We start from the raw sequence: 27,447 nt of genomic DNA, 5'->3' as shown, positions 1-27,447 counted from the left end.
CACATCTGCAAATGGGTAGGTGATTGTTGCGCAAGCTGTTCGGGTCCCTTCAGGCGGCGACTGGACCTGATCCACGCCAAAACCTTCGCTATAATCGGTTCCGCCCAGTACTCGGGTGCTAGAGTGGCGTAATTCCAGAGCTTTGGCTCTAACATAAGTTGCCAAAGTGATATCTACCATTAGGAGGGAACCAGGTCTTCCAGGGGGTATCAGTCCCCTCCGATGGGATAAATACTGTAGCCTGAGAGTCTTCCCGTTGAAGAGTCCTCTTATTCAACATCCATTGTCTACCGCAAGAAGCGACTACCAACGATGGAAAGACCATCCTCATCCGCTACCTTTGGGGTCAAGCTCATTCCTGCATTGTCAAGCGACAACAACAACAAAGGTCGTTCATTCACTCTGGTACCAGAAGATCTTTTCAAGCTGTCCTCGAACATATCAAGCATCACCCTAAGACAGCTTAAAGCAAAATTGTGAGTGAGCAAAGTTGCTCTTCGCAGAGTATTCGATTGTGGCTGACCTGCTGGGCAATAGACCTGCCAAATCTAGATTTTGCTACAAGGAAGGCGAAGAGGTCGACGATACCTTGACTATTGAAAATTATGTGAAATACAGCTCAGAAGTAAGTTTGTCATGACATGTACTAACTATAGTATTTGGCTTACTCTGTTGTTGTTTCCTGAAGAAACCAGACGAGCCTAGCCACAAAGATAGTACCGCTATCAAATTCGTCAAGATTTGGTATCTTGTGCCAGCGCTGCAACAGGGAGAGGTATGTGGAGCCTGACGTTTACTTATACGTAGATTTGTACTCACGATTGCTACCTTCAGGCCAATCGACCAGCGGTGTCAGCCAATGATGTCATCCCTCAACAGACTCACAATGAAAATAACTCGCAGATTAGCCAAGTAAGTGAGATTTCATACTCTCCATCCATCCCACTCGAATATGGACCACATTGACACTTAAGATCATAGTCGACCATATACCAACGTGGCCAACTCCAAACACCGGAACAACGAGGGAAGCTGAACGAACAATCCATCCAAGAGATGCTCCAGAAGATCGGAGGTGATCCGTCGCAAATGTCCATGGGTGACTTCCAGGCTAGGTCAGTCCTCTCGTGTGGCTACATACTAGACTTTCGGCTGATGTATTGAACATGTAATCCTTGGTATAGCGGCTTGCGAAACATGACTAACAACGATTGGAGTAAAGTCGAGAAGCATCTGGGGTATCTGTATGGCTATTATCCCTCTTCCGATAAGAAAAGATTTTTGAAGGCTTCTTATCCTGGTGAGTCTCTTCACTCCACGTGAACATTTGATCAACAGTTTGACATTGTATTTACAGCGTTCAAGACTTTCATCAAGACTGACAGAAGACCAACACCCGTAAGCACTCTCCCCAAAACGTTTCCCTTGGAAATACATGCCATGTGATGTGCTGACTCTGGATTATTCATCAGCCTCCTCCAAGTCCTGCATACGATGAGAATGGAAATCCTCCAGCTCCACTTGTCCTTGAAGAAGTCATCGATGGTTACGTCGTGGAAAGGCAGATTCCAACCTACCACACTTCCGGTCTCCAAGTCAAGATTGATGTTCAGTCGTATCGATCAGCTCAAGATACGCAATATGCCGTCAGTGGATTCAACCATCAAAACACCCAAATTGCTTTGTGAGTATAGCTTCTCTTATAAAGCTTTGGGAGGATTCCGCTGATGATAAAAACCCATCTTCGTAGAGGTGTAGCAACGCCCAAGGTTCAGGTTGGACTGTCTGGGAGTCACGACACAACCAATGCCAACGCTAAAACTGGTTCATCCACCGAGACGACCAGCAAGATCATCGCCACTTGGATGGTGAGTTGACGCCCTAAGACTAATGATTCCTATCTCAAATGCTGATACTCTCCTGCAGATTCCAGTGGTCGAGATCATGTTAACAACGGCGTCCACCGAGATCCATCCAGATTGTAAGAAGCGATTAGAAGCAATGAAATCAGGAGGGACGTGTGCGATGGCCCAAAAATTCATCAATGACTATGGCACGTCTTTCTCAACTCGGATCGTCCTCGGTGGTAAACTGCATAGCAGTCAAGATATATCCACCAGCTCAAAGGACACTGTCTCTCAACAAGAAACCAAAGTCCGAACAGCCGTCAATGCAAGTATCTCTGGCGGGCCGGCTAGTGGAAAGTTAGATGCGAAAGGTAATGGTGGACATTCATCTGAGTCAGGTAATCAGAGCTCTCAGAGCAATTCTAGCAATGAAGAATCCGTTCGTTTGGCTTGGACAGCCTTTGGTGGTGAAGCTGTGTTTGCGCAGAACCCCATCGCTTGGTTACCTACCGTGGCTAATTTCAACAATTGGCAGATCATTGAGGTGGGTTATTCTTCCTTATCTCCTTCACGCGGAATAGAAATATGTGACTGACTGAAATTGGGGCCGTTAGCACACCGAAGTCAAGTCCATCCTGTACGCTTTTGACGGATACGATGGCTTCGAAGGCACTTCCGCGATGCTACAAGCTCTACTCAGCCCAGCAGACCTCATCCGACCAACTTCTTTACCTTGGACTGCGTCCATGTACGATGCGATCCAGGATCTCGATCCTACGGCTGGAGCGATCGGTCATTCCTTCTCCTCTGTCGATCTGACTCAGCAATTCAGAACTGCTCCCTTCAAAATCGAAACCTCCAAGCTCATCAATGAGGGCTCGATGAATCAAACGGATCAAGAGCACCTGAAAATCAGTTGGACCTTACTCAAAGATATCTCTAGCGTGAAGGAACATGTTATCAGACAACTATCTAGCTCTGAGACGGAGAATGGTGTTAGGCCCCTGCAAGATCACCTACTTCACTTGGATGTATCTGAAAGGTCGTTCACCATCGTATTGGAAGTCAGATCCCCTGAGATGATCACCAGTATGGATCTTAGGAACATGACCTGGACCAAGGAAGCTTTAGAATTGGTCAAGCTGGGCGAGAGCAATGAAGAGAATAAGAGATTATTCAACACCAAATACGGCGATAGATTCATTACCAGTTGGTCAAGACAACGGATCATCACTGCCAACTTTCAAATTTCCTTTAACCGCCTCGAAGACTTCGACGTTGCTATTAGGAGATTTGGTGAAGCCAAATTCAGCGAGAAGAATGTTTCAACCGGTCTAGCCTGGATCAAAGACTTGATCTCTAGGTCTGGTGTACAAGCGAACGTGGTTATTTGCAAGAGTGATTGGAAATCCAAAGGTTTTGAGGTCAAGCATTTCGAAAGGATCAATAATCATCAATGGGATAAGGTATACGAAGAAATTTACAACATTGCATCTGCGGATCCCATACCCATCAAATCACTCAGTCACTCGTTCGTGGAACTCCTACCCAGCCTGGAATTCCCAAAGCAATTCACCTTTACCAACATCGACTCCGAGAACTCAGAGAAGAAGAGGAAGAAGTTGATCAACTTTTTTGCGGAAATCTCCTCTCAATCCAATCTACCTATTCTCAGATATGGCTCAACCAAGAAGAGGACACTGAAGGACAATCTGAACAAGATTATCGAGAAAATCAAAGTAGCGGAACATGGGATGAAGGGTATTGGTTATACCGAAGCTCAAGTGAACGAAATCAACGGGATGATCATCAAGGCAAATCAAGATCTTCTAGTCGTGTTGGCTGCATGCCATTGGATCAGACAGGCGAAACAAGCTGAAATCAATCTGTGAGATCAGTTCATGAGACCGTCTTACAGATTACGCTCCTGATGCTGACTGTGAGATGATGCATACAGCTGGCAACGTGGCGTAAATTGGTTGATCAGATACGCCACCCACATGTTTACCTCAGATTTCGCTCCAGTCGAAGCCGACCGCGAGAAATTTGGTAACGATGCAGTCAACACTCTCAATCAGCTTTGTAGAAAACCCGCCGAGACTCCAAGAGTAGACTACGAATGGAGTGTCTTCTCCGTTCCGGATAGATTCGTTAACGTTTCGGCAAGTCCCCCTTTCTCCAACTACAAACTCGTGTACTGGAGAATGACAAGCTACAACGGCGGGTCAATGGGCGGAGGGAAATGGTGGCCTTATTGCGAGTGGAAGCAAATTCTGAATCTCCTCTCGTGTCACTGGGAGGAAGAAAGGGATCTGTTCATTTGGAACAGGAATCCGAATATGCGTGTTGAGAGACAAGATCTCTTCTCCTACCATTGGGGCTTGGAGACTTGGTGGCTTTCCGACGATGATTTCCCGTTCGACGATGACATCTTATGGGATTTTGAAGTTAGCGGTTATAGCCACAAGAAGGGTAAGATGGCTTTCTCAGATAAAGAGTAGACTTTATGTCATTGAGGGATGTGAATTGTGTGCGATGAACGTTTTATACATCTGTTTAACTCTACTTCATTTTCTCTGATACAATAACGCGGATCGGCCTTGATTAGGGGTCCGTGATGATGTACATACTATACAAAGAGCTCAGCATCTGAGCACCACAGAGCACTTAATCCTTTCTCAAGAATGGCCTCTCCGCTTGAGGGGTGATCCTGGCTCCATGTCGTCTACCATCTTGAGCAGAGTCAAAATCGACGATCGCACTATGAGCGGTAACTCGGTTGTCCCATAATACCACTGCTCGAGGTGACCATTTCACTCGAACTTGGAAGTCGACACCTTTGGCCAGATGGTCGCTGCAAAACTCAAGAGGTCAGTACGCAGATTTGGATGACTCTGAAAGGATCATGTCTACTCACTATAGTAGATTCAGGATCGCATCGCTTTCCTCCTTCTTCAAGCCTACAATCCTCCTTGAGAACTGTGTGTTGACAAACAAGGCTTTCTCTCCAGTGACAGGGTGAGTTCGGACCAATGGATGTACGTTCTCGACAGGCTCTCGTCGCACTGTGCCTCCTCTGTTACCGGCTCTTGAGAAATTGGCTTGTTCGACACCTGAGTGGACGACTTGGAGAGTCTCGAGGTAAGCTCGGAAAGATGGCGATAATCGCTTGTAAGCCTCCACTTGAGATACGTAGGCGGTATCACCACCTGAGGCGGGTGAGTCGAAAAGGAAGAGAGTAGTAAGTCCAGGTGGTTGCTCTTCGTATGTTACCTGAAAATGGTGCATGAAAAAAGTCAGCCGCTGAGGATGATCCAGGTTACGAGCCGAATCACTCACATCGGAATGCCACACACTCGAGGTGAATCTATCGGTAAATTCATAGTTGAAAGTCTTGCTCATGTCTCGGTAGACCAGGTGGAACTCTGGGTGGTTGAGTGGGTGAGCAGAAGTAGGGTGAATGTGCAATCGACCGAAGAAGCTGGGAGCCACCTGTCAGCTTAGCCATATAACCACTGTCATTCAAGTCACTCACGATCCCCAGTCTTGCAACATCCAGTCGGGTGACTGATCCTGGAAATCCTGATCTCTGAATACCACTATTCCTCGTTCAGCTACGAATTTGGCTAGTTGTTGTCTGCCTCGGGTATCTAGCTGGGTAAGCTGAACGCCTGATACATCTGCACCGAATCTTGGTGTGAGCTGCGAGGTGATGAAAGTCCATAAATATTAGCGAAGCTCGAGTATGAGTAAGGAATATGATATCAACTTACATCCGATACTTGAGCGTTTTGTAAGAACTCTCTGGGGTTCTCGTGCTTCAAGGCCTCTAAACCCGGATCCTTGTGCTCGTACGGTGTCAAAGGTGGATAAGTGGTGTTGTTGAAGGTAGGTAAAGCCCAAGCGTAAGGGTACTCTTGGTCCTTGGCACCACCAGCGTCTTTGTCGTGATCGTACTGGGTACCTTTGAAAGCTGGCTTTTCAGTCTTCTTAGGTGACTCCGATCGAAGATGGAGTGTTCGAAGCGGCTCAGTGAGTGTCTGAGTGATAGTGGTCATCTTTGGAATAATTAGTCTGCTCTGTCGTGAAGAAAGATAATTTTGTTCAATGTGGAAGACTGAGAAGAAAAGATAATTGAAGTTGATCCTATTCCTGCGTTCTGAATGTTCTCATTCATCCCTCTCTGCATCGTTTCAGGTGGAAGTCACCGTGAAATATCGATTTCGTCTTATAACAGCATTCTGTCGTCATCATTACAGTTTTTCGGGACGGTCCGGTCCAACACATGAACAGATGGGTAATCCAGACTGTCCGAACCGCGTTACTGCAAGTCGGCGACTGAGTATTCGGAATACCGACTGATCACGACGTCTGTCAACTTGTCTCGTCCTCTGCTGTTTCCCTCTAACATTGAATGAAATGTTCAAATGAAGAGATGAGATGCGATGGTGTGATCAGAATTCTGACGTTTAGCTCGGTGAATTGCGTGATCTGATATCAGCGATAAGATGGCGGTCATCGCCGCTATGTACCCAAAATAGCTGGATGAGGCAATTCTCATAAGGCAATGTCTTTATCTTTTCATAATCTCATGGGCACCTTGCCGAAAGTTTCGATCCAGAGATTCATGGAATTTCAATCGTGCGTATCTTTCTTCTAGGTCTGCTCGATTGGTACATGTGATTCTCGTTTAGTAAGCGACCAAGCATTTCAACTTGTTCCTTCTTGAATTTCAATTTCTTCCAAGCCTCCTAGGCTATTCCGGGATGTCAGGTGCGGAAGCCCTCAACGTCATAGCGGTAATTCCACCTTGATATTGTTGAGGAACTGAGTATGTTTATCAAATGTGGTGTACCTATATCACCTTCATGCATGTCGTGCTCAGCGCACATCACCCAAACTTTTTTACGTGTTGCGCTGATGAAGCTTGAAACCGATGTATATATCTGAGAGTTGTGTGATCCTTTGGTGTTTGGCAGATCCCCTCTTGCTTAGGATAATATTCTCATACCACTCTATTGAAAATGTCGGCAGTCCGACCAGAAAACTCCTCTCCGGCTTCCACCTCTTCTGAGGACTTCTCAAACAGCTCGTACTCAGACAATGAGAAGACTGGATCTTCGCCTAGACGTAAAGACTCGGAAGCACCTCTGAGAACACCTCCATTGGACGTATCAGAGAAAGGTCAAGCGGCGCACTACACTTCTCAGCCCGTCAAATGCCCAGATGGCACCACTCTAGACTTGTTAGATAATATCCCACCACTGGCAGAGGCTCCCGCCCCAGCATCGGGATCAGCGTTCGGTAGAGCTTGTCTTAGAATTGTCGGGATCGGAAAGAAAAACGCAGCTCATGCGGGCAATGCGATTGCTACTCAGCCTTCGGTGTTCGATACACCACAGAGAGATCACTACACGCCTAAACAGTGGTATGAAGGGTACGCAGCCTTCGATCCCTTGTTCAGGTGGACTTGGAAGGAGGAGAACAAGGTTGTTAGGATGATCGATTTCAAAATTTTCCTTTGGGTCACGTAGGTCTCCTCTTTTCTGTTACTCTACGATTTCTATGCTCATGTTGATATGTTTATAGAATCATGTTCTTGGCTCTGGATATCGATCGATACAATCTTACCAATGCCACTGCAGACAACTTCCTTAAAGACTTGAAACTCACTCAAGCAGACTACAATTTGGGTAACACCTTGTTCCGTGTCGGATTTTTGGTATGTACATATCACTACAAGCATCCTGTCCTGTTCTGTGGCTGACATGAGCAATGCACAGGTCGCCGAACTTCCCTCCCAGCTCGTATCCAAGCGGTTAGGTCCGGACGTGTGGCTACCAATGCAAATGATCATCTTCTCCGTCATCGCCTGTTCCCAATTCTGGCTCTCGGGCAGATCATCTTTCCTGGCCACTAGGTTCCTCATATCATTCTTCCAAGGTGGTTTCATCCCGGACGTAATTTTGTATCTATCATACTACTACACCAAGTCGGAATTGGCGATTCGGCTCTCGTTTTTTTGGGTTTCGAATTATCTGGCCAATTTGATTACCGCTTTCCTCGCCGTCGGCATCCTCCAGATGCGAGGAATAGGTGGTTACGCAGGATGGCGTTTTCAATTTCTTCTTGAAGGGCTTCTAACGTGTGAGTTTTGACAGAATCGGAAAGATAAAATGGAGGCTAAAACCGTTTGAAATAGTACTTGTCGGTGTGGCATCATTTTTCCTTCTTCCTTCATCCGCCTCTCAGACCAAAACATGGTTCCGACCCAAAGGGTACTTTACCGATGATCAAGTCAAGATCATCGTCAACAGGGCCTTGAGGGATGATCCCACGAAGAGTAGTATGGTGAGTTGGCAATTTGACGCATCGAAAATGAACCAAAGGATAGCTAACGCGAATGTGGCACAGCACAATCGACAAGCTCTTCCCGTCAAGACTATTCTCCGATGTATGGGCGACTACCAGATGTATCCTCTGTACTTAATTGGTATTCTATTCGGTATCGGCGGGTATCCTGTTTCGCAGTATTTCCAATTATCAATGAAACAACTTGGTTTCACGACCTTACAAAGTAACCTGCTTAGTATTCCTAATATTGTCTGGTCCATCATCAACGTGAGTCCCTGGCTATGACTGAGCTAGACCTAGCGTGGATCAATGCTGAATGGTGATTTTATATATCCAGATCGTTGGAATCACCGTGATTTCTGAAGTGGTCAACAGCAGAGCATGGGTCTGTATGGCCGAAGACTTATGGATGTTACCCAATTACATTGCGCTGTTGGCTCTGCCTAACCCTGGTGCTTGGACGTACTTCGCCATCGCCACCGTCCTATTGAGTTTCCCTTATGTCCATGCCATCCAGGTCAGTTGGACCAGTAGAAATTCGGGATCAGTCGAGAATAGGACAGTATCCGCATCGCTGTACAACATATCGGTACAATTATCAGCTATCATCGGTGCTAATTGTAAGTACTCGGCTGCAGTCCTATACCCACCAGCTTTGATCGAGGCTAACCCTTCAACCGGTGTCGTAGTGTATCAAGCAAGTGATAAACCGCGATACAAGCATGCCAACAGTGCTATAGTAGCTATCATCTTGTTCAACGTGATCATTCTATACCCAGCTACGAGGTGGTACTACAAGAGCCGAAATGCCAAGAGAGAGGCTATATGGGGGTCGATGACCTCGGAGCAGAAGAGTGAATATCTAGAAAATACTACGGATAAAGGTAACAAGAGGTTGGACTTCCGTTTCGCGTATTAGCTTGGATAGATAGACATACATACAGAGGTAACGAAGATAGACATGCATGTATATGTGCAGCAGTGTATGCATGTCGGCGCCTAAGTTGGGTTCATACGTACCCCTTCTTTCGGCCGGGTATTCCTGAAATGTCCGAACCGCTCAGGGCGGTGGTACGGACCATCGCCGGAGTAAGTACAAGACATCCAAATTTCTACAGTATCTGATAACTTTCGATCGCTCCCTTCACTTCCTATCGTCGGCTTGATATTCTCCTGAATGGCCAAGGCAGCTTACAGGCACCCGCTGCACAAGGCAGTATGCCAAGACTATCACATTATCGTATTCACATGTGTACTGTACCAGTAAACCGAACATCCCATTTGGCGCCGTGAAACGAGTCCTACAAAGGGCCTACTACTGAAAATCAAGGTTCTGTTTTCTAACTTGAAGGTTTTTGAATGTTTACTGAACACATGTTGATGTTTACATGACATCATCCAAAACGCCTTGGACAGTAGTAATGAGCGATAAGAAGCCCTCACCCACCACTGACCGTGAAGCCGCCCGAGTACGAACCCTCCACCGAACCACCAACATCCTCAAGATGGGCCTAGCATCCCTCGTCCCCTTCCTATTCGCCTATACAGCATATCACATCAATACACTGGAGGTAACAGGGATCAGGAATCTCAATTGTGGTGCCGGCGATAATCAGGTGACCAACGGGTATGTTCATCTGGAGAATGGGAATTTGTTTTTCTCGTTGTTTGAGGGGAAGGACGAAGCGAAGAATAATGGGTTGGTGGTTCAGTTTGAGGGTGGTCCGGGAGCTACGGCTTTTGATTATCCTTTCATTGGTGGGTGAGAATATACCTATAGCTACTCCATATAAGCCAACTCGTCGAGAAACGGTCGTATTCTGATCGCATCTCCGTCCGTATTTGCTTTGAGAGATGCGATATGCTGTATGTGCTAACAATGGCAAAACAGGTGCCGGTCCATGCCAGCTTACGCCCGGTGGCGAACCCTCTCTATCTGGGCTCACACCCGCTCCATACCCATGGACAGAGCACGCCAACCTGCTCGTCGTGGACTTTCCGATAGGAGCAGGATGGTCATACAACACCTCCGATCAATCACCTGCGTCAACATCAGATAAAGCAGCAGAAGAATTTGACGATTTCTTACAAGTCATACTCAAACAATGGCCACAATTCCAAAGACAACCTTTGATACTTTCTACGTTATCTTATGGCGGTACCACCGGGTCCCATATTGCTTCGACAGTATTAAAGAGGAACAATGAGGCAAAGGACCAGTTTTGGCCATCAAGGGTGATCAAGCAATTCGATCAAATCCTGTTCGGCAACCCCTATGCGGATGCGATGTCAGAGATGTGAGTGGTAGATGGTCAGATGCGTATAAGGGTAGACTATCTTGAGGGGAAAGTCGAGCTTACTGCTATGGTACAACAACAGATACGCCCAATGGGACGTGATGTGCAATACCTCACCTAAAGGATATAACGAAACCATCTGTACGCACTTCCGAGACGATCTGACCCAGTGTCTCGACAAATTGAGGTACATCGACGAAGTGGAAAACACCAAAGAGCTGAGATTGGACGCAATGAAACCATGTGTCAAATCGCCCGAAATCCGATTCGAGGCTCCCTTGTATAATCGATATAACAGGAAGGAACCGAGGTGTTATCCTACGAATTTGTGTTTCTGGTGGATGGGGATGTTGACGGAGATGATGAATAGCCGTGAGATGAGGGAGTGGGTGAGTGCTCTGCCTTCTATCATTCCGGTAGTAATACGTTACCAAGATCAAGATTGAGTACAATGATCAGGCTGACTGATCGTCCTTGTCAGCTCGGAGTAACACATCACGTCGAGAGATGGTGGTACGCCGGTCCAGCGATGTTCCGATTCGCCAATGAAGCTGATCAGTAAGCTCCAGATCCGCCTCTACTGTCAATCCGTATTATCCCTGATCTTGTCTCCTGGTTTTTGGCCACTACAGCATGCAAAGCGCCTACAAGTTACTCTCACCTGTCCTCGAAGCTGGAACGAGGTTACTGGCATATAGCGGACTGGAAGATACGATGGTACCGTACCTCGGGACAATCTCATGGGTAAGCAAATATTCGCTCTCTAACCTGTAAATGATAGAAGCTCAATGAACATCCGCGTCACAGATGAACCGTCTGCCCAATCCTCAATTGAAGACCTTCCGATCGTCCTCGGCGCAGACAGTTTCGAATGATTTCTTTCAAGGTACAGTCATCAACCCCGGATCGGACGTCACGCTAATTGGTATTGAGGGAGCTGGACATCTTGTGAGTTTCCCTGACATTTTGATTGACTAGCACCGACAGTCTTCATATGAACTGATCTGTATGCGTGTTATTGCAGGTCGAACAGACTCATGCCGCCTTGACGCAGGAGATGATCAGGCAAGCGGTTCAAGGGAAGAACTATAATCCTGTGTGATCGAGGACCGAATGGTAAAGCTTTACAAATACATATCGTACATTCTACAAATACTCATCAATCAATGAATCCGAAATAACACTAATCAAATTAAAGAGATGTCTACTTATACCCCCGCACCAAACACATGTCATACCCCAAGATCCCTCCTCCACTCACTCATCATCTCAACCGACACATTGCTCCCCCCACAAACAACCAATACGACCCTATCCTCCCTTCCCAGCTGCATGACCTCTGAGAGTCTCCCAGAATACACCAAAGCCAGCGTAGCTCCACAAGCAGGTTCCACCAGGACTTTATGATCTTCCGCAAATCGAATACAAGCTTCGATGGCCTCTCTATCGCTCACCAATGTCGAATGGACGCTGGATCTGAGTCCGTACTCTAAGGCCTTGGAGGCGACGGTGGTGCATCCTAGGGAAGTGGCGATGGACGTTATGTTTGGTAGTGTCACGAGCTGTTGGGCTTTGATAGCTTTTGAGAAGGATTCGCATCCTATCGTTTCGACTCCTATCACCTGTGTTTTCGTCCCCGTCTCTGTTTTTGCCCTTGCTTCACTCTCCCTTGGCGATTCCGAGCTCGGGGCAGAGGGGGATAATCGGTCCAATCCCTGACATAGACCTATTAATAACCCACCACCACCCACCGAACAAACTACCCCCTCGGGTCTACCACCCATCTGTGTGTGAACCTCGTGAATGAGCCTCTCAGCCCCATCCCATATATCCCGATGATCAAAGGGAGGTACATATACCCCGCAGGGATCTTTGGATAACAGCTCGGTCCTGAGGTAACTATCTGCTTCGGCGATTGTTCGACCATGTTGGATGACTTCGCTTGCCCCTGCCAGGAGGATACGTTGGATCATCTCTGGCTTGGTAGTGGTTGGGACTACCACTGTGGACTTCTGGTGGAGCAGAGTAGATGCGGTCGTGCAGGCAAGTGCGGCGTTGCCTCCTGATGGAGAAAAGAAGTGACGAGGTGTGGAGTGGGGGGAACGTTGTACTGCTCGGAGGACGAGGTTGCCTATGCCCCTATTCATTGAAGGTCAGGTTAGTAGGCGATCTCATCATTCTGATGGTTTGAAGGTGCATCATGGGTAAAAAAGACGATGTGGTCTATTGAGTGAGGAATTCGGCAGGACTCACCGGGATTTGAATGACCCGCTGGGCTGGAAATTCTCCATTTTGAGGAAAATCCGACTGTGTGGTAGCTCCATATCAGCATATGTGGTTATCGCTTATCACCGTTGTACTGTCGTGTAATCACTCACCATCCAGCAAGTTTAGATAGCGGTGCAGACTCGATCAAGGGAGTCTCAATCCACGGACAAGGGTACCCTGCCGTCTCTGCCTCTTGTTTGAGAGTGTGATCTTGCAGATGCTGAGCCTTGCGATTAAGCTCGAGGATCGATTCGGCAGGTGGAGTAAGGGGCATGACAGTCATTGTGTTGTTTCCAAATTAGGTGTGATTGGCCCAATACGTTTAGCCTGTTGACGGACTATATGAGCTGGAGGGGCTTATCGAGTGTACTCAAACGTTGGGGAAGAAGAAGATACATTGGTTTCGACCTATGGGTATATATCATACATCGCAAGAGCATATCACTTGATACCCTCATTCAGTTAATTTCCCATATACCACTCAATCTATTTCCATTATCTATCACTGTAATTTCCCATTTCCACTTGATCCGCTCACATCGCTGCTGTACAGTGTATACACGGGAATACACACCGAAGCGTTACTGGACTATGTACGCAAGTAAGCAGGTGACAGTGTGAACTTGAAACCGATTTTCCAATTTCGCTACCAGCTCTTATCGTGTCATCTGCCTGTCTCAAGCTCAAACCATCATACAAATACGAGTAGTATCTGCTCTACACTGGAACTAATAAGCTTTATTTTCCAATTTTTGAATGCTTATCATCAACAAACAAACATTTTCCAACACCTTATCAAGTTATTTTCCAACATGTCGATAACATCTCACTCAATGGGAAATTAACCTTTCTGTCTAGGTACGTGCCTGAAAACACCACTCAATCATGAAATGGGAAAATCAGTCATGTCATTATCATCATGGCCAATCTTGTGGTATGCGATGAGATGCACAAGTGGACAAACCGCCGTATTTCCACTTGCACTTCTGCTTTGCATGCATGATAGAGGTGTATGTTACAAGTCACAAGACGAGAAATCATGAACGGTATTGCCGTGGGGGAGGATCCGATCTGCTGACCTCAACACATGCAATAACATAACGTCCGGATCTGAAACCGGAGCATGGCGCCTGCTCTACAGTGCAAGCCAGGTAACTCCTCGTTGAAACCGTATCTTCACCTTTCTGTTTACAGCATAGCTTCCTCCCTGGACGACAGCACTTGCCCAACCTCAATCAAGCGATGCATCACGATTCATGCATCCACCCCTGTACTATGTATACACACATTCATGCTCACATGCTCATTCTGCTTCAACTCCTACTTCTTCTTTTCCTTCTCTTTCTCCTCTTCCGCTTCCTTCTTAGCCCTAGCCACATCTTCAGCTTTCACTCCAGCAGCCTGAGCGGCAGCTTCATTGGCCCTATCTTGAGGTGATTTCGAATCTTCCAATTCCTGTTGGGCATTCTCGATTCGGTTTTCAACTAAATCAAACGCACACACGAGATTAGTGATGTGCTCATTCAAGTCGTGTCATTAGTCCGCTTGACCTGCGTGATTTTGCTCCATTTGAGAAATACAAATGCAGAGAAACCATTCAGGGGAGACAGAATTGGTATATCACACTGATCGAACGGAACGGAGACCCCACTCACTCAGATCATGCAAAGCCAACACAGTCCTAATCATCGCACTAAGATAAACCACCAAATTCGAATCGTTCTGCCCAATCTTAAACGCCTTGCCCAATTGCTGATCATCGCTTAATTGCGGTAACAACCCGATGATCTCCTGTAACTGATAAATCACCTGATGATTTACAGGCAACTTCCTGTTCTTGACGGCAGTGAGGTAATCTTTGATATCGATTAATCTAGAGTTCAGACCCTTGAGAGACTGGAGTTGAGAAGTGACTTTGGTGGATAATGATTGGGTGGTGAGGAGTGATGAGGATGGAGCAGAGGATGATGAGGAGATATCTCGAAGTAGGTGCTCGACACCTATTTCTTCGGCTTCTTCAGCTTCGATCGAGGTGGAGACGTGTGTGAAGGTTCGTTGGGTTGCTGTGCCGTCCTGCGAAAGTGGTAACGATCCGTCAGCATGACAGCTTTCATTCAGGTCTTGGTAGATCTCCAACTACTCAACGACCGTTCTAGCGCCGACACCGTCTGCTGGCAGATCACTCCGGATCCGCTTTTTAATCAATCAAGTCTTCTAAACCCTATTATTCCGATCGTTCATGTCTCCACAGCAGATGAACCGGGATTTTCCCCACTCACATCTTTGATCTCCTCCACCGCAAAGTATGCATCCGTAGGAATACCTGTATCTCCCCTACCGCCCGTCGCTCTAGTATCTACAATGACCATGACAGGACGTGAACAGAATCGCTTGAATAGCTGAGTGATTTCTAAATCGGATGAACGGAGTCGAGGCCCAGTGTGATAGAACCCTATGGGACGTTCTTTTGCTGTGTGGTGAAGGAGCGATGGCAGTGGATGAGCGATCGATGGGTTCCCGGATAGAGATCGAATGAGAGATACGGCGAAAGCGGGGATACCGTACCAAGAAAGGGCATTGAAGAGGAAGTGGGGTAAATGGTCAGCTTGGACGGGGCAAGCAGAAGACGGCTTCGTAATGTACACCCACCATTCACTTTCCTAAACATCCTCCACATCTCTTCCACATAGTCCAAATCCAAGAAGAATGTTTTGGGATCTTTATCATCTTCCTCGAATGGGATAGCGAAACTAGATAACGCAAATTGTAATTAGCGATACCTTTCAAGACCAAATGATGTGTTGTGACAGGATGTCCGATGCTTCACAGCGATGTTGTGTTCTTGCCCACAAACAAGCTATCTTATGAGAGAAAGACCCAACTCACCTGTTCGCTACGTTGATGGTATTCCCGTTATCTTGACCTAGCAGTACACCCAACACCCGCTTATTCTTCGATAGAGGTACTCGAGCGGCATGATCGACTACCGATAAAAGTACGAGGGGATGTATTACGCTATTAATTATCCCAAAAGATGCGGGTCAGCTAAACTTGCGCCTCGAACGACAGCTGACACCTTGGAATGAACAGAGGAAGACATACACATTGACGGCGCTCAACTCGGTCACCTGAATGAACATGTTAGCTAATTTGTCCATTCAACTGTCAACGACAGGATCATGTCAGCTCACCTGCGCTGTTGTGAGACCTGGCATCGTTGTCGTTGTTGTTGTTGTTGTTGGGTATATGGGGTTGAGCAGATGGATATATAGAGGAAATCAAGATGTTGAATCTGATCTTGTAACTTATCTTTACACTCAACACGCGTTGTTCGTCAGCGTCATGCAATGAATGCATTGGTAAAGTGAGGGGAATTTATACATTATTATACATAGTGCCAACAACTGCCACATTGAATCATCTTTAAATCAAGAGCGAGAAAGAGGTTGCGCTGTATTTGGGTATGGTGCATACTCATATCAATATGTATGCATACATTTATACACTGTGGGAGTGCATAGTCTGAGGTGAGCTTGATATACTTGTAGTTAGTATCACTCATTTCACTCATTGTGCTGCAGCCTCGAAGAAGGAAGGGAAGGAAATCCGAGGCGCACATCCCACCTCTCTCTCGCTTTGGGTAATATATGAGTATATCATTTGGGATATCTGCCTCATCTCTCTACGAGTTACGAATGAGCCTCCCCCGTCAGGATGGTTGATGTTGATGCTTTCACAGCGATGGTATAGACAACCGCAAGGGATCGACAATGATCGGATTCCAGTAAAGTGAGAGAAGAGTGAGATCGCGTATGGTGAATGGTGAATAGCCGATTAATTGTTTAGCATATGACGTATATAAAGAAGCCAAATGACATCGTAGTTGAAGTGAGATCCACCCACCAACCATATATAACTACATATCTCATCCATCTTAATCCTACTCGTACACCCTCTCTCTTTCACACCATATCATCCACAACACACACACAATGTACAGACTCACCCTCGCCCGTTTCATCCGAGCACCCATCTCTACACCCATTCGGTCATTCTCCGTGACCTCCCAATCACTCAACAAAGGCCCCCCAACAACCCAAGGACACTCCACCAACAAAGCCCACCAAACAGGTCATTCAGATGGAGACGTCCAATCAGCCTCAGTGAGAGCCGGGCAAAATGCCAAATCCAATGCTTCTTCTCCCTCTGCTCAGGGGGAAGCTCAACCCTTTGATGCAGCTCGACAAGGATCGTCAGGGGGGACTGCCAAACCTTCCGAAGCCAAGGCAGAAGTGAAAGATGAGGGTCAAGCTGGATCATTCAAAGATCAAGTGGGAGGTCAAGACGAGGCTGCACCAGGAGTGGAATTTGGGAAGACCGAGACTGCCCCTGGGGGGAGTTACACCGATAGTGTCAAGGAGACGCTTAATAAGGGGTTTGATAATTTGAAGAAGTTGAGAAGTGTGAGTGCATGTTTTTCTTGAACCTGACTTCGACATTGTTGCCAATCTGGTACATGTGATATGGTCCATGATCCTACCTCTGATCTTTTGGATTTCGGACTCGATCATATCATCGACGATCGATCTTTATACCTTTGCTTGACATCCCGTTCCATCTATCTTACAAAACACATCTGAAAGTAAAATGTCCCATCAGTTCTAAGCTAATCACACCTACAAAACAGGAAGGCAAGAACTTCCACACCTCCTCCCGACAATCCTACCCAGGCAAAGGCACCTCCCCCTCAGCCGACACCGAAGGCTCTCGACAACCCAAAGAGCCCAATCTCGAGGGGGAACAAAACCAACACCTCAAGCACCAAGCACCCGGAACAGCCGATCAAGGAAAGGGCAACGCCGCCGAGACCCCTCATCTTCCCTCGAGAAAGGGAGATATTACTACGGGAGGATCTGGTGCGCCGACGGCACCTCAATCGGGTAAGAAGGCTTTCTCGACCTATGCGAGGAGGGAGATGGCTGCTCAACCTCCAAAGGGGTATGCCAAAGCTGTAACTAGTGAGGGCGAACAGGCTGGATATGTGGGTTAGGCTTTCTTTTTCATCGTCTAGGGTATCGTCGAGTTACAAAAGTCATTTTGTGGTTCGGGTGTAAGGGATGATGGATGGGAAGGAATCCAGTTTAAAAAGCAATTAGGATTGGATTGAAAGTTCTGGAATTTCAGTTTGAAATCGAATTGTATACAGTACAAAACCATGCAAGGTATATCTAGTATCTGAGCTAATTCCATCGCATTGTCCATCGCAGAACGCACCTTCCGAAGGCTTCCCCCGTAAATTAGATGAAACCTATACTGCTGCGGCTACACCTTCCCCCGAACCAGGCCAAACACCATCTTCCAAAGCTGAATACTCAAGTACCGCCGTGGATACTCCCAACGAGGCGCTCAGGGCAGCTGCGAAACAAGGGACTTTGGGGGAGAGGAATGAACAACCTCATGCTGAGTTCGGGTGAGTGGATCGTCTACCGATGAAGACTGCAGATCGAGGGGGCATTTGTTGATGTGCTTATGTTGCAATGGGATTATAGTAATTTGGGAAATCAAGAAGCTTGGAAACACCGAAAATAAGATGATGAAAGGGTAGACCAACAACTACCAGGGCAGGGCGAAGAAGGATTAAGCAAAAAGACCCAGTAAAACCAGAAGTCTAAGAGTACATATGAAAGCAACAGAAGAAGTGCATCGAGGTTTCCAATTAATATTATTGTAGCGTAGTAATAAGATATAAAGATGTACAGTTCGTTGACGATATAGTCGAGCTCGTCAAGGGACGGGCAGAGTTTATACGTGACCTCTCTTTCCCTGCCTATACTCACTGACCCTCTGTAACTCGATGCACACTCCTCCGATGAGGTGTAGAAAGGTCACGAAGGTGCTGTACCATGCAGACATGCATGCACTCGGTAGATGATGCGCTGATTCGACAATGATAATGGACGCAATCAGGTCAATATGATGCCAATGGCCGAAAAGAGAGCGGGTGAACCAGAAGCGGGTACAGGTACGTCACCGAGTCAACAGGTTACTCTCAGATCCGATCGAAAATAAGATATATACGATTAATTTGTAAACATCGTTTCTTCTCTTTCTTCATCAACATCTGTCTATAGAAATCATCCCCAATACCTAAAACTGACGACTGGATCACATACCTACACACGCGGCGCACTACCCATCCAGCATGCTCGCCTTGGGCTCGAGCATAGGCGCAGGAATGGGGATAGGTCTGAACGTGTCGTCGAGTATCCTTCGCAATGGGTTGATACGCTTTTCGGCAGAGGGTGTAACGGGGAGGAGTATATTGCTGGCTAGGAATGCAGCAAAGAGGCAGATATCATCGTATAGACCTAGTACGTCCAGTTGCGCCCCATCATTCATACGAGACGTATTGACAGCCTTCATCAGGTACACATCGTCGCATACCTACCACCTTCATACGGCACAACTCATCCACTCCCCATCCATCCACTTCATCCACTTCCAAAATATCAACCCCAACCGAATCATCCGCCCTCATTCAGACAGATTCCAAAGAAACTTCCAAACGATCCATCCTATCCCGTATAACATCCAACCTATCACTCAAACCCGTAGCTGAAACGCACACTTCAAAAGAAGGCGGAGCTGAAGAACATGGCTCGAGCAGTGTGGTTAAGTTGCTCGAGCTGGCTAGGCCCGAGTCTCGGCAGTTGGGAATCGCTGTCGGTCTGGTACGTCCCTTCGCTCTGCACTTGCGTATGTGCTAATCCCACGAATAGCTACTTGTATCAAGCTCCGTCTCCATGTTGGTTCCACTTACTATCGGTAAACTCATAGATTTCTTCTCTTCAAACTCTGTAAGCTTTATCACGTCTTTCTTTATCATGTTGGATTCAGACGAGCTGATTTGAGGAATCATAATCGTTCAGACCCAGTTCCTAGGTCTTTCGTTCCCCGTCGCAGCAGGTTTATTAGCGGTCACCTTCTGTATAGGGGCTACTGCCAACGCAGGTGAGTACCGTCACTGGCTCCTCTATCAGATCCTCCGCCGACGCCGATATAACAACACGCCTGTGCTTAGCTGACCATTCCCTCTGTACACAGGAAGAGCTATCATCATGCGAACTAGCGGACAGCGAATCATTGCTAGAGTCAGGTATGTCCATGTCACCGTTCTCCACCGGACAAACGGGTCTCAACTGATTCTCCGCCATACAAAAGGAACCAAGCATACCTATCGACGTTACGTCAAGAACCCGAATTTGCAGATAGGTCAGCAGGAGATATAGTCTCGCGGATCAGTGTGGATACGAATATTCTGGGTGATAGTGTAACTTCGAATTTGTCCGACGGTTTGAGGTGAGTCAACGATACTCATTCCACCATCCGTACATCTGATTGTGGCCCTACTTGACTGATATTCTGGTCCCTTGCACTTTGCAGAGCCCTCATCTCAGCGACGGTCGGCGTGGCAGCGATGTTCTGGATTTCCGCGAAATTGACCTTGGTCATGCTTTGTGTCGTACCGCCCGTATCGCTCGGTGCGGTGTTCTACGGTAGATATCTGAGGAAACTGTCGAACCTGACACAGGAAGCTGTTGGAGAGATGTCAAAGGTGAGTTAAGCCTAAATAATTGGGACATCATCACGCTGTTCGTTGTGATACGGTTTTGAATCGGGACTGACAGACTTTTCTCAAAGACCGCCGAAGAGAAGCTCAACGCGTTCAAGACCGTCGCAGCCTACAACTCGCAACCCTTAGAAGCAACGTTATTCTCCAAGAAAGTAGATCAGGTATTCCAACTAGCCAAGAAAGAAGCGTATATGACTGGTATATTCTGGGGGGCGAGTGGTCTCACTGGGAATTTGGCGATGCTCTGTCTGTTGGGATATGGTGGGTTAGCATCCATCGCAGGATCACTCTCTATGTATGAGTAGGGCAAGTTTTGCTGATCGACACTATTGCAGGTGGACATCTCGTATCGATAAGCGAGATTACCGTCGGTGATTTAACTTCTCTCCTGATGTACAGCGCGTGAGTCGATCTCGTATCTATACCTTCCTCCCAATTCATTGATAGTATCCACATTGAATAGCTACGTTGGAGGCTCCGTGTCGGGTATGACAGGGTTCTTCACCGGTCTCATGAGAGGTAGGTCACTACCTTGCAAGATGAATGATATATGACATATGACATGTCCGAACTAACCTAACTTTGTCTTCAGGTGTTGGTGCTGGATCTCGTGTCTTCTGGCTACTCGATCGACCATCTCACATCCCCTTGGACAAAGGTGTGGCTCTGAATCGATCCCGAAACGGTGCCATCCGATTTGAAAATTTGAAGTTTAGATATCCATCTCGGAAAGAAGTGATGGTGCTCAAAGGTATCAATATGACTATCGAACCTGGAACCAGTGTTGCTTTGGTGTGGGTAGAGCTTGCTATTCAGAATAGTCTGATGCCATGCTAATGTTGTATCCGCCAACACCAACAGCGGTTCAAGTGGGAGTGGTAAAAGTTCGATACAGCAGTTGATCAGTCGATTCTACGATCCTGAGGAAGGTAGAATTACATTTGACGGAACTGGTCAGTTACCTTCCCGTCATGAACCTACCTTTGGCGCAACACGATCAATCCAGGCGATACTGACTGTGGTTATTTTGCAGATATCCGGGAATTCACCCCTGAGTCATGGCGTGAACGTATCGGAGTAGTCTTCCAGGATCCCATTCTTTTTGCCGGAACGGTCCATGAGAACATCGCATATGGCTCGCCGGACGCTACAAGGGAAGATGTGGAGGAAGCTGCTAGAGCGGCGAATTGCGATTTCATTTGGGATCTGCCCAAAGGTTTTGATACGATAAGTGAGTCAACTTCCATAACCTTTCGACCTTTCGAACTCCCATACAGCGCAAGATGAAGAGGTCAGGGCTGACGTTGAGTATGGTTATACAGTCGGTAAAGCGAGTCTGAGTGGTGGGCAGAGGCAGAGAATAAGTATTGCTAGAGCTTTGGTCAGAAACCCATCGATATTGTTGTTGGATGAAGGTGAGTCGAATTTTCTTTTGCCCATCATCTCACCACTTGGAGGATGTTACTTATCTGCCTTGTTTCTGCCTTAGCTACATCCGCTCTCGACTCCACATCCGAGAACGCAGTCAACGCAGCGATAGATGATATCATCCGACAAAAGAACATAACTGTTATACTGGCCGCTCATAGATTATCTTCCATCGCGAGGGCAGAGAGAGTTGTGGTATTGGAGAATGGCGTGGTCTCAGAGCAAGGACGATACGATGTCTTGGTGAGACCTTTTTGCCATCTCCTCTTTTTTAATGGAACATCGCTTGGTAATGGAATGGCGAGCTGATTTGATTTGGAAAACGCTGTGAACAGTCACGAAAAGAAGGAAGTAGGTTCAGGACGTTGATGGCTGCGCAGCTCTTGGTTGAGAAATCGTCGAAAGGTATAGAGGAGGATGGATCGGAGGAAGAGGATACTCAGATTCAGAATGAGAAGGAAGGGAAGGAAATTGCAGAAGAAGGGAAACGGTAGTACATAAACTCATGGTGTCTGTCAACTGGAAGATCTCATATATATCAATTCAACGCATAGATCACCTTTATTATGCAATCTCATATAGCATTGGATCTGCAAACCGATCAGAAATGATTTTGGTCTCACAAAGTTATAGCAAGTCTATTCTATTCATTTGCATCTCATTACTGACCAAAACCGAGATAATCTGAACACCAAGATACTGTATAGAAACAACCCTCCCTGTTACAAGTACAATCTAGCTGTTAAATCCTGACCATGTCTGATTATCCACCACAATGCTTTTCCCTGGTCTTTCCGACTGCCTATCGTCTATACCTCCCTGATCACAGCGTTGGCCTCGACATCCTTTGTGTCGTGCTTATCATCGGGATCTTCAATGGGAGCAGAAGTATTGGGATCTCCAGATACGTTCTTGCAGAATCGTTCGTCGTCCTGTACAATTCACGTCGTCAGTATCAATCATCGGTCCTAAGGGACATCCAATCTGGAAATCTGGATCACTCACGAGATAGTTCAATCCCTCTTTCTGATGAGGGATGGGCGAGATCGTACAAATACCCAAATACACCACAAACCCAATGGACAGCCCAACAAGGAAAGAGATATTGAAGAGTTTCACCCAGGCGTTGGTTGTGGTCGGATCAATGAGGATCATGATAAACCCGGGACAGAAGGGCCAAGCACCCATGATGAACGCTACGATCGCTCGCCAGTGGAATCCGTTCTTGTACCAGTATATCGAGCTGGGTGTACCGTTATACAGATCTTCGATTTTGACGTGGCATCGTCGGAGGACTATGTAGTCTGCTAGCATTATACTGTGACACGTCAAAGTTATAGTTATCGGCTACCATCCGAAAGTTGGACGTGACAGGGAGAACACGACTTACCCTGTCATTGGTGCGATGAACACACCCAAACCGCTGATGACTGATAAGAAGGTGGCTGCCGAAGCTAGGATTTGCCAAGGGTTGGAAGCGATACCGATCTGGGTGACGACGTTCATTATTGGCCATACATTCTCGTACTATCAGGTCCATTATCACTCACAGCAGCTAGGAGGTAAGCACCCCGTCGGATGTTCAGGTACTTGGGCCATAGACCAGCCATATCCATACCGGTTGATACCTATTCCACCAAGGTCAGCTTGAGCTGAGCTAGGTATAATTATCAAGAGTAGAGAATGACTTACAGAGTTCAAAAGCACGTTGATGGACAATTGCGCACACGTACATCCCAGGCCAGCAAAGAACACTGCGGCTCTCACGCCTGGAGTGGAATTGTAGTAGTCTTGAATGGCACTGAGTAATTCGATAGGTGACCAGATGATCTCGCCGAGGATCGACGAGGAAGCGGAAGTCACGACCACACCGACGAGGGCACAGAGGGTGATCATCAATGGAGCGGCGAAAAGCTGCGATAACATTGGGTAATATCTTCGCTCGGAGTATCGTACCTGTCATCGCACACATATATCACATCAAGTTAGCTATACACATACTGCCTGACAAGAAGGAGGGTGACCAAACCTACCCAATCACTCTGTCCGATAGTACCTGAGCCCCACGATCCGAGAATAGAAGTGATACCCAACATCATGGAATAAGGGGTCGAACTGGCGGTGTTAACAGTATTAAACAGCGGTCCACCACCTCCAGCATTGGGTACGGCCCAAGCTAGCAGACCAATGAGGGTCGCTCCGAACGCTGCAGAGGAAAGGACGAAGGGTCGTTGGAGTCGTTCGGGCGGGACCAAGACCAAAGGGATGTAGGCGAGGTACCATAATACCACGCCGGTAAAGTCTTGGTGGGTTATGTGGGATGATAGAGGGAATTTACTGGGTTGGTGTTTCCAGCTTGGGGACATTGCGCCGAGCATCTGTGATGATACGACTTGAAGTCAGTCTCGGTTCATGCCGTTGTTTAAAGCATTGACAATACCTACCAAATTGACGGCTTGACCACCCCAGTAGCTTTGGATACCGAACCACCATACCGAAGTGAACACACGGAGGCAGACGGGCTGGACAAATAGCAGCCGAGTTAGCCTTGACCCCGTCCATTTTGGTAAATTATACACTCACGAAATAACTTCCTTTCATACCCCAGCTCATTCGACTGACGACCGTAAACCCAATATGGTGGATCTCACCAGGGAAACCAGAGACGACCGATAAAAGACCAGTGATGACGGCACCGATGACCACACACGCCATGGACTGTTGGGCCGTAAGCCCATAGGCAAGGAGGGAGGATCCAGTCGAGTATGCACTAATACATGCTCCGGAGACGAACCTGCGTCCATGCAAAGGCATGAGTCAGCAGCCTTCTTTCTATACGTAGAGTTGATAGGTGATCTCACCAATAGATACAGAAACTCCAAATCTTATAAGTTCGCCTATCAGGCGGGATAGGGATCAAATCTCGATTAGTCCATCGATCGTTGGTATATCCACCATCCTCGTCGACGGGACATTCAAGTCGTTTGGCAAGTTTGCGCAACCTCATGGAAGATGACATCGCTTCGTTTCGCTCGTAAATTTAAGCCAAAAGGGTCGCAGGATGTTCGATAATGAAAAGATATCGAGGATTGAGGGTCTCAGATCGTGTCTTACCTAAAGACTTGATATAAGTATCTTCGACTCGAGGTGGGCATTTACTACTGAGCTTATCTCCCTTCAAAGGAATGACTCGGCAGCTCGGAATGATGTCGCCGTGATCATACCATACGAAGCATGACAAAGAGCGGTTATGCGATTGTGGGCTGTGGTGTAACAGGAAAAAGCCGAGAGGAGAGAGAGAGATAAGCAGGAACAAAGTGATTCTGCGGTCTACCAGTAAGAACGCGAGTAATTTGCCCACTCCCCATCAAGTTGAGCCTGTCAGCTGATAAGAAGTGGGCCAGGTGCTAGCCCAACGTGGGAATTTTCAGCGTCTCCGATACAAGAAGTAAGATGCCGTGATCGTCCACGTAAAATGCTTAGTGGGCGACCTGGTGGGGGTTTGCAAGTGGAAACGGTCAAAATAAAAGCATATCTTCGGTTGTGGAGTGTTGGATGATATCTCTGAAATAAGATCAACGAATACATCACATACTCTCACAAGTACAACTGTACACCACGTTAATCCGATATTGATATCAATCATGCCCAGCGCCGATTCTGCGATTCCTTTCATCGACTTCAGCGAGTTTGGTGACGGTACCAGTGAAGTGCGTCTTACTCCTCCTGTACCTGGATAAATAACTTACATGTCCCCATAGAGTGCGAAAAGGATCGGCACTCAGCTATACACGGCTTGTCGAGATGTAGGATTTCTGTATATCGTAGGCCATGGTATACCTCAAGAAGAGATCGACGGGATATTCGATATGAGCAAAAAGTTCTTTGCATTGCCTTATGAAACTAAGATGACAGCTCCTCATCCCAAGGAAGCATGGCACCATCGGTGAGTCCGAAGCAGTGTCTGATCAGCCTGCAGCCATGAGCTAAAGTCTAGTAAAGTGGTTACTCGGGCATTGGTGTCGAGCAAGTGTCCCAGATGGTCTTCGACGACGACAAGATAGAAGAGATGAGAGGTAAAGGAGCGGATTTCAAGGAGAGTTACGACATGGGTGGGTAAAACTCTTGGTCGATCCCATAGAAAGGACTCGCTGATCCCGAAGAGATCTGTCTAGGCTCCGAAGATTCTCACAAATGTCCCAACGTATGGTTAGAAGACAAATATCTACCAGGTCTACGAAGTACCTGTCTGGATTTCCAGGACACGTGCAAGAAGCTTGAAAACAAGGTATTGAAGGCTTTAGCACTGGGGATGCCGGGTGTACCGGAGAACTTCTTCGAGGAGTATCATTCGGGATATGATAACCAGCTGCGATTTTTGCATTGTAAGTCCACCTTGAATACTTGACGTTGTTGTACAAAAGCTCATCGATACTCTTGGTTAGACCCATCTGCTCCGAGAAAGGTCTTCGATTCTGGTGAGAAGGGGAGAATCGCTGCTCATACCGTAAGTGAGGGTACGTGTTGGTCGAGCATTATCGTCGCTGAGTTTGTTGTCGGCCTGTATAGGACTTCGGTACATGCACTTTCCTTTTCCAAGATGACTGTGGTGGTTTGGAGGTAGAAAGTCCCGTAAGTGATTCTCGAGTGTTCCGCGTGTGTGTGTAGGTGTGTAGGTGTGTGCTGACAAACACATAGCATAACCCTGGAACGTTCCTTCCCGCGCCTCCAGTACACGGCGCCATCGTGTTCAACATCGGTGATTTCCTGATGAGATGGTCGAACGACGAACTCAAATCCACCTTACACAGAGTTAGAGCTCCTCCACCCAGGGCGGATGACGGTGAGATGACAAGAGAACGATATTCTATACCATACGTGAGTACACTCCCTTGTATTTACAGTACATGAGATTGGCTGACGATCAGCATTCAAAGTTCTGCTCTGCTGATCCGGAGCGAGTGATTGACGCCCTTCCGGGGACATTCTCGGAGACTCGCCCTAAGAAATATGCCCCGATCACCTCGAGGGAGTACATCACTATGCGAATGAACGCCACGTATGCAAAGTACTGAGGAATCGTGAGGTGTCTGTAGTCGACTCTGTTGTTTTACTTGTATGCATATCCAATCAATCTCGTTGTGGGCGTGCTAGCCGGTTGAACCAGGGCTTGAATTAGCGATGCAGGCAAAGTGTATCGAAATTTGAATCTCGACACACAAACTTGCACATGCACACACACACACACAGATCGCCCTGACTCCCATGCTTGATCCGGGAGACTCAGCAACGACGACACTGACTAGCTCGATCAGATCCTTACGACCCTCACTCCACCATCGATGAAGCGATGATCGAAGGTGGGTAGCCTCCAAGCGTGATAAGCCCATTCCGCCCACTTATCACAAGACCTCCAAGACTTTGCTTGTCGCATGAGAACGAGGAAATTTGATTAACGCGCTTACGACTCCCACAAAATCCAATCGAACCTCGTGGAGAATGGCGCAATGTTGTTGGTTCGCAGTCCAACTCACAACGACATCGAAACGGCACTACCGGTTCCAAGCGGACCGAAGCAAATGGGCAGTGGGCCAGTGGGCGATTGGTGGGGGGAGGTAAC

General features: G+C 47.2%; 10 protein-coding genes across 10 annotated transcripts; 6 read left to right on the top strand and 4 right to left on the bottom strand.

Annotated features, from left to right (window-relative positions):
* Nucleotides 1-312: 312 nt before the first annotated feature.
* I302_107983 (uncharacterized protein) lies at nt 313-4,348 on the top strand (the record flags this gene model as incomplete). The annotated part of the gene is made up of 12 exons (XM_019194246.1): nt 313-476; nt 538-625; nt 689-775; nt 835-912; nt 982-1,115; nt 1,185-1,300; nt 1,358-1,398; nt 1,473-1,684; nt 1,751-1,868; nt 1,927-2,391; nt 2,462-3,735; nt 3,805-4,348. 12 exons carry the CDS (start codon nt 313-315, stop codon nt 4,346-4,348), a joined length of 3,321 nt encoding a protein of 1,106 aa, XP_019044369.1.
* A 166-nt stretch (nt 4,349-4,514) lies between these two features.
* On the bottom strand, nt 4,515-5,905 carry I302_107982 (uncharacterized protein; the record flags this gene model as incomplete). Its single annotated transcript, XM_019194247.1, has 5 exons — nt 4,515-4,701; nt 4,765-5,120; nt 5,187-5,328; nt 5,383-5,549; nt 5,621-5,905. The coding sequence occupies 5 exons, from the start codon at nt 5,903-5,905 to the stop codon at nt 4,515-4,517; spliced, it is 1,137 nt and encodes a 378-aa protein (XP_019044370.1).
* A 966-nt stretch (nt 5,906-6,871) lies between these two features.
* Nucleotides 6,872-9,120, top strand: I302_107981 (uncharacterized protein; the record flags this gene model as incomplete). Its single annotated transcript, XM_019194248.1, has 7 exons — nt 6,872-7,377; nt 7,437-7,569; nt 7,631-7,994; nt 8,050-8,198; nt 8,262-8,468; nt 8,539-8,821; nt 8,891-9,120. The coding sequence occupies 7 exons, from the start codon at nt 6,872-6,874 to the stop codon at nt 9,118-9,120; spliced, it is 1,872 nt and encodes a 623-aa protein (XP_019044371.1).
* Nucleotides 9,121-9,622: 502 nt separating this feature from the next.
* Nucleotides 9,623-11,600, top strand: I302_107980 (uncharacterized protein; the record flags this gene model as incomplete). The annotated part of the gene is made up of 7 exons (XM_019194249.1): nt 9,623-9,959; nt 10,093-10,498; nt 10,581-10,887; nt 10,980-11,056; nt 11,131-11,242; nt 11,306-11,446; nt 11,523-11,600. 7 exons carry the CDS (start codon nt 9,623-9,625, stop codon nt 11,598-11,600), a joined length of 1,458 nt encoding a protein of 485 aa, XP_019044372.1.
* A 130-nt stretch (nt 11,601-11,730) lies between these two features.
* Nucleotides 11,731-13,049, bottom strand: I302_107979 (uncharacterized protein; the record flags this gene model as incomplete). Its single annotated transcript, XM_019194250.1, has 3 exons — nt 11,731-12,637; nt 12,752-12,805; nt 12,877-13,049. The coding sequence occupies 3 exons, from the start codon at nt 13,047-13,049 to the stop codon at nt 11,731-11,733; spliced, it is 1,134 nt and encodes a 377-aa protein (XP_019044373.1).
* Nucleotides 13,050-14,086: 1,037 nt separating this feature from the next.
* Nucleotides 14,087-15,981, bottom strand: I302_107978 (uncharacterized protein; the record flags this gene model as incomplete). Its single annotated transcript, XM_019194251.1, has 7 exons — nt 14,087-14,250; nt 14,422-14,839; nt 15,046-15,236; nt 15,416-15,516; nt 15,653-15,781; nt 15,869-15,894; nt 15,958-15,981. 7 exons carry the CDS (start codon nt 15,979-15,981, stop codon nt 14,087-14,089), a joined length of 1,053 nt encoding a protein of 350 aa, XP_019044374.1.
* A 777-nt stretch (nt 15,982-16,758) lies between these two features.
* Nucleotides 16,759-18,355, top strand: I302_107977 (uncharacterized protein; the record flags this gene model as incomplete). Its single annotated transcript, XM_019194252.2, has 4 exons — nt 16,759-17,229; nt 17,454-17,807; nt 18,034-18,236; nt 18,316-18,355. The coding sequence occupies 4 exons, from the start codon at nt 16,759-16,761 to the stop codon at nt 18,353-18,355; spliced, it is 1,068 nt and encodes a 355-aa protein (XP_019044375.2).
* Nucleotides 18,356-18,968: 613 nt separating this feature from the next.
* Nucleotides 18,969-22,321, top strand: I302_107976 (uncharacterized protein; the record flags this gene model as incomplete). The annotated part of the gene is made up of 16 exons (XM_065870582.1): nt 18,969-19,137; nt 19,193-19,497; nt 19,546-19,623; nt 19,696-19,777; nt 19,871-19,922; nt 19,988-20,125; nt 20,210-20,381; nt 20,468-20,660; nt 20,735-20,801; nt 20,863-20,918; nt 20,992-21,193; nt 21,261-21,352; nt 21,433-21,630; nt 21,722-21,814; nt 21,889-22,070; nt 22,163-22,321. 16 exons carry the CDS (start codon nt 18,969-18,971, stop codon nt 22,319-22,321), a joined length of 2,238 nt encoding a protein of 745 aa, XP_065726654.1.
* A 315-nt stretch (nt 22,322-22,636) lies between these two features.
* On the bottom strand, nt 22,637-24,846 carry I302_107975 (uncharacterized protein; the record flags this gene model as incomplete). Its single annotated transcript, XM_019194254.1, has 9 exons — nt 22,637-22,759; nt 22,833-23,145; nt 23,218-23,315; nt 23,378-23,455; nt 23,520-23,783; nt 23,861-24,205; nt 24,272-24,349; nt 24,411-24,621; nt 24,689-24,846. The coding sequence occupies 9 exons, from the start codon at nt 24,844-24,846 to the stop codon at nt 22,637-22,639; spliced, it is 1,668 nt and encodes a 555-aa protein (XP_019044377.1).
* Nucleotides 24,847-25,471: 625 nt separating this feature from the next.
* Nucleotides 25,472-26,902, top strand: I302_107974 (uncharacterized protein; the record flags this gene model as incomplete). Its single annotated transcript, XM_019194255.1, has 8 exons — nt 25,472-25,537; nt 25,589-25,773; nt 25,830-25,939; nt 26,003-26,212; nt 26,273-26,334; nt 26,397-26,459; nt 26,526-26,705; nt 26,765-26,902. The coding sequence occupies 8 exons, from the start codon at nt 25,472-25,474 to the stop codon at nt 26,900-26,902; spliced, it is 1,014 nt and encodes a 337-aa protein (XP_019044378.1).
* Between the last annotated feature and the right edge of the window lie 545 nt (nt 26,903-27,447).

This window comes from Kwoniella bestiolae, chromosome 7 (assembly GCF_000512585.2).
Source record: "Kwoniella bestiolae CBS 10118 chromosome 7, complete sequence".
Classification (NCBI taxonomy): Eukaryota; Fungi; Basidiomycota; class Tremellomycetes; order Tremellales; family Cryptococcaceae; genus Kwoniella; species Kwoniella bestiolae.
Note: the sequence above shows the minus strand (reverse complement) of the source record. Positions and strands in the feature narration are given on the sequence as shown.